Raw genomic sequence first — 5,054 nt, forward strand, 5'->3', positions numbered from 1 at the left:
TTGTTAGAATGCGTGAAGCTTGTTCTGAGTTTTGGACAAAACTCCCAACTGAGCATCATACAGTAAAATACAAAACACAAGTAAATAAATGAAATTATATGTGCAGGTTTAGTTGTTTTGAAACAAAATTTGAACATTTTCCGAACCCCTGGATGTGTCGGACAGCTTTCTGTTTGTTCTTTATCCAGGTTTTGAAAAGAAACAAATATTTGCCTCGTGTTCATCAGCGCCTCGGCTTTGTCTCATTSATGGATTGAGCATGTTAAGGTGCAGCCACGGGAGAAGACGTCACATTTTATTGCTCTCTGCTTATCCAKCTTTTCCAACATCTCTGATTCGCTCACCATTCGCGTCATTTAGCACTTTAATTATCAACAGAGCTGTAAAAGCCTCTCTTCTTTTTTCAGGTCATTGAAGTTAGAAACAAACAAATTGAGTGCCATGAAAGAGATGATGGGTTGAACGGTTCTCTTGGTGGGAAAATAAATCTCCCGCAGTAAATCCGATGCTTTAAAATATTTCTCTAATAATAATTGCTCCTCCTTTTATTTCTCCAGGGTGAAGGCAGCAGCAACATGGATGGCTTTTATGACCAGCAGGTCCCTTTTGTGGTGCCCGAGAGTGTGAGTTTTTTTAATCTGACGTTTAAGTCCTATGTAGTTATTGCTTTCTGTGCACGCTGACAAAGCAAAGGAAGTGAAGTCTGAGTTGTTTTCTGATGTCTGCTGCTGTAGAATTGTCACCCAGAGGAAGAGAAGTGTCTCAARGACAGACGGAGGAAGTTTTACGACACTGAGCTGGCTCAGGACACAGAAGGTACAAAATGAAACACGACAAATAATAATTACAGACATTAAAAAACTGAAACTGAGTTCATAAAGCGAAAGGAAGCATAACACCAGCTAACAGCTAAATACAGATCACTAGACCAGCTAAAAGAAAAAAAATCAAAAAGCTATCTAAAATAACAAAGGGTTAGATGAATCCAAAAAATGCAAAAGACTAGTTTCAAGCTAAAATAACAAAAACTAATTAAACATAGCAAAAATCTACCCAAAAGTAGTGAAATCTGGCTAAATTTATAACAGGTTAGATAAAAGCTAAAAGTAGCAGAAGGTTAGATAAAAATAGGAAACAGTTTAGATAAAATCAGAATGTAGCCAACTGTTACCTAAAACAGCAAAATTTTAGCTAAAAGTAGGGAAATGCTACCTAAAGTAGCAAAAGGCTAAATAAAAGCCAKAAACAGCTAAAGGTGTAATATAAGTAGCGAATAGGCTAGAGAAAAGCGGAATATAGCAAACTGCTAGCTAAAGCTGAAAAAGGCTAGCTGAAAGTAACAAAAGGTCAGCTAAAACTTGCAAAAGGCTAGTTAAGAATAGCAATAGACTACCTAGAAGTAGCTAATGTTACTGAATGAAAGTAAGAAATTAGCAAAATGTAAACTAAAAGTAAAAGATTAAAGCCAAACATATGAAAAAGTCTGGTAAAACTTACAGGACAATTATACTAAAGTAGAAAAAGGCTACACAAAAGTATTACTGTATTTAGGATAAAACGATCATCATTTTTGAGCTTAAAAAGCYTAAAAATCTAATCACCATGCACGAAGCCACCACTCATTTCAGACAGACTTCAGGATTTTGAAACCTTTGCGGTGCGCCCTCTGGTGGTGACACATTATTTAGGGAGACACACTTGTGTGGGCGTGTTTTGCTGCAGAGCTGTGGAGGACGTGCAGCAGAAGTTTCTGGTTCTGTGTGTCACTGAAAACACAATCCACTTCCAGACCAGAGCAGAGGCCGGTTGTTAATTAGTGAGATGGATTTATCAGAACATGCAGCTAAACACCAAATCTTTTTTTTTCAATCGCTGCGGCTAACAAGAAAAAGAAAACACGTTTTTCCTCCTCTTACTTCGATGAGTAAACAACTACTGTTTATATGCCTCGCTATGCGTGTCAAACTTTACTCTATGTATAATACTACCCCGCCCCCCTGCTTTATGGATGATTTTTATGGTTTAATTTCTAGAATCATACACGAATAAATACAGTTATAGCTAATAAGGATAGCTGGAGGCTAAAAGTAGCAGAACCATAGCTAAACACTAAAAGTAGCATAAGTACARGTACACTGAAGCAGATTCCAAAGAGAAGAATGTTTTTGAAGACAAAGAGATCTTAATGCATTTTTATAGGGAAAAAAAATAATTATGTTAAATATTTTGAAAACCATAAAAACAAGAGCTGTAGCGTCAGAATGCTTTGATCGTATGAATACTGTCAATAGTGTGAATGCTGAATCAGAATTTGCACAATAAATACTGAGATTTGAGACATTCAGCAACTTGTTTTTATTTTTTGAAGCTATGAGACACAAGGGTTAACCATATGATGATATTTATGACTCTTACAGAGCTTTTTCAAGATCTGAGTCAGCTCCAAGAAATATGGATCGCAGAAGGTAAAACATCTTAAAATAAAAACTGACAGCTTGCAATAAGCCAATTACTCTAAATACAACCGAGCTCTTCGCCTGAATTGTTAATTTTAGACTTAGCAAGTCTTTAATCATCTCGTCTTCTGTCGTCTGACAGCTCAGGTTCCTGATGACGAACAGTTTGTCCCTGATTTCCAGTCCACTAACTGTGAGTAGCTATTTCTCCTCCCATATCTGTGTATTTATATACTGTATATAGTGTGTGTGTGTTTATGTATCTCACATCTTGTAGAACTACACATTTTTCATTCATGTATCCTGATGGTATGAGTGTTTAGCAGTGAATCACTGACAAAAAAAATGTAAGTAAAACAAAAAGTTAGAATGAATTTAACTTGCAAACATTTTTTTGCAGTTCAAAGTATCATTTATCACATATAATTAGGTCAAAAATCTCAATTTTTATTCATGGACTATTGAAAACATGAGTCATTTTGTTCGTTTTTTACTGGTTACTGTTTGTTTTGACTCAGTCTGTCGGTACAAATTGCAAATGAATTCACGCACAGCTGAAAATAGACCCACAAAATACAGCCCTGCCTACTCAGGCTTCAAAAAAGGCTTCAAAGACATGACAGTTTTATTTATATTTACTGTGAGTGGGTGTTTGAGTCGGAGAGAAGGAGCTTTTTTTGAATGGGTATAAAAACCAAAATGAAAAGTGAAACAAATATGTGACAGTTATCTTTTTAGGCAGCAGTAAAAATAGAAAAAAAAATATATATATATATTTTAGGACCGCTTTGGGTTTTTTTAGATCTAAACTGGCTAAGCCTGCTGTAAATATATTTGCATCTAACATGAGTTTTATTGTGGCATAAACCTGGACATGCTCACACAATATTTACCAAATYAATGACAGCAGTTGTGTTGACCGGTTGGAAGATTTGTAACATTACCTCCATGCACCAAGCCTATATACAAAAAAAAAAAAAAAAAGCCCACAACTTTCACAGATAAGCACAGAGTGAAAATAGGACATRAAGTACAGCTGCCAAACACATAGTGAGCATTTTTATTGCCTTAATAACAGTAGCTCCCTCGACAGAGTTGCTTCATGTTTGGGTCGTAAAGCTGACAGCGAACGTGTCACAGATGAAACGTTTGTGGCTGGTTTGCGTCAGCGGCGAGTTGACAAGCCAAACGTTTATTTCCAGGAAAGGTGAGATCAGATAGTACTTCTTGTTTAGGGCAAACTCCATGAAAAAAGAGACTAGAAGGTAAAACAAARAAACAACTTGACTTAAGAAGTTGTACCAACTTGGACAATGACTCAAGTTTAAACAGCGGCTTTTTAAATGAGGGCAACTTTTATTTTTGATATGTTTTGTACTAAAATTTATATTTTAAAGGTACACTAAAAAACACAACATTCATCTGTAATGAAACTAGCACTCCTTGAAGGAATACGTATCAGTTTTTAACAAAACTCTTGTGTGATCAGTATGTGCTTGWATTATATTTTGGGAATGACTCAACTACAGCCACCCCAAATTTTATCTGAATATCTGTAAAACTGAGTTACAGTCATTTTTGTGTTTACTTGACTCCAAAAGTTATTAATCAGTTGTTTTTTCTTTCAGAAGATATTTTGCTAACAGTAGTTGCACGATTTCCTGCCTTTTATAGCACGGGTACTGAGGCCAATTTATATGAAAGATCACTGGATGTCTCGTGGGTGATGCTTTAGAGTTTCTATTACTTTTTATAAATTTTAACATACCACACCCACATTTTTAAATTCTAATTGAACCTGTAAGTCTCGTTTTTTTTAAAGTGCAATCTATGGGGTAATATAAGGAGAGTTTGCACCTTAAACAGATTTTTTAAAATTTATTTTCTTTTTGTGAATTGCAGTGATGTTTCATGGACCACCTGTCAGCAAAGTGAAGCGGGAGCCCGGTTCATCCAAAGACTTGTCCCCATGTGGGACGCCCCAGTCTGACACGTGCCTTTACAGCTACAGGTAACAAACTCTAAGACAAAACTCTAGAAAGTAGCCTTTTCTACAAGTTGAACATTTGAATGCTGACTTTGCTGAGATCTGTTGAAGAATCTGAAACTCATTTWGAAAAAGACAAAACAAGCAAAACTGAGCTAAAATGAGCAAGCAACACAGTAGCTAAAAGCTAAAAATGGCAATACTGTAACTAAAAGTTAATATTAGCAAAACTGCAGGTAAAAGGTTGAATTGGAAAAAGCTAATGTTTTTCTTTTGGCTGCTGCTTTCTGCACCACAACAAGCAGATTTGCACATAGATTTTGGATTTGTTTGACGCCAGTGCTCTTTATGAGACAACCTGGGCTTAAACCTGTAGCCTTGACATTATACGACTGCAGCACTGAGCACCAAGCTACTGCAGCCTCAGTAGCTGAAAGCTAAAATTAGCAAATTATGCCTGAATGTTACAATAAGCATTAGAGGACAAAGACAGAGCAGGTATGCTGAGTAGATTTCAGAATATGGTAAATGAACTGTACTTTTACAGAACCTTTCTATCCAACCAGGACACTCAAAGCTCTTCACACTACAATCTGTGTCCTCATTTACCC

At 36.1% G+C, this 5,054-nt stretch overlaps 1 protein-coding gene across 2 annotated transcripts in view; it reads left to right on the forward strand.

Annotated features, from left to right (window-relative positions):
• Positions 1 to 557: 557 nt before the first annotated feature.
• The window catches only part of LOC106525710 (ETS translocation variant 5), a gene marked incomplete at its 5' end in the record, with an annotated part of 13,163 nt that continues 8,666 nt past the window's right edge, over positions 558 to 5,054 (forward strand). For both annotated transcript variants that reach the window (XM_014020034.1, XM_014020035.1), the window contains 5 exon segments: positions 558 to 623; positions 735 to 816; positions 2,418 to 2,465; positions 2,599 to 2,649; positions 4,359 to 4,467. In XM_014020034.1, coding sequence (XP_013875488.1) covers positions 558 to 623; positions 735 to 816; positions 2,418 to 2,465; positions 2,599 to 2,649; positions 4,359 to 4,467 — 356 coding nt within the window.

This window comes from Austrofundulus limnaeus, unplaced genomic scaffold (genome assembly GCF_001266775.1).
Source record: "Austrofundulus limnaeus strain Quisiro unplaced genomic scaffold, Austrofundulus_limnaeus-1.0 Scaffold238, whole genome shotgun sequence".
Classification (NCBI taxonomy): domain Eukaryota; kingdom Metazoa; phylum Chordata; class Actinopteri; order Cyprinodontiformes; family Rivulidae; genus Austrofundulus; species Austrofundulus limnaeus.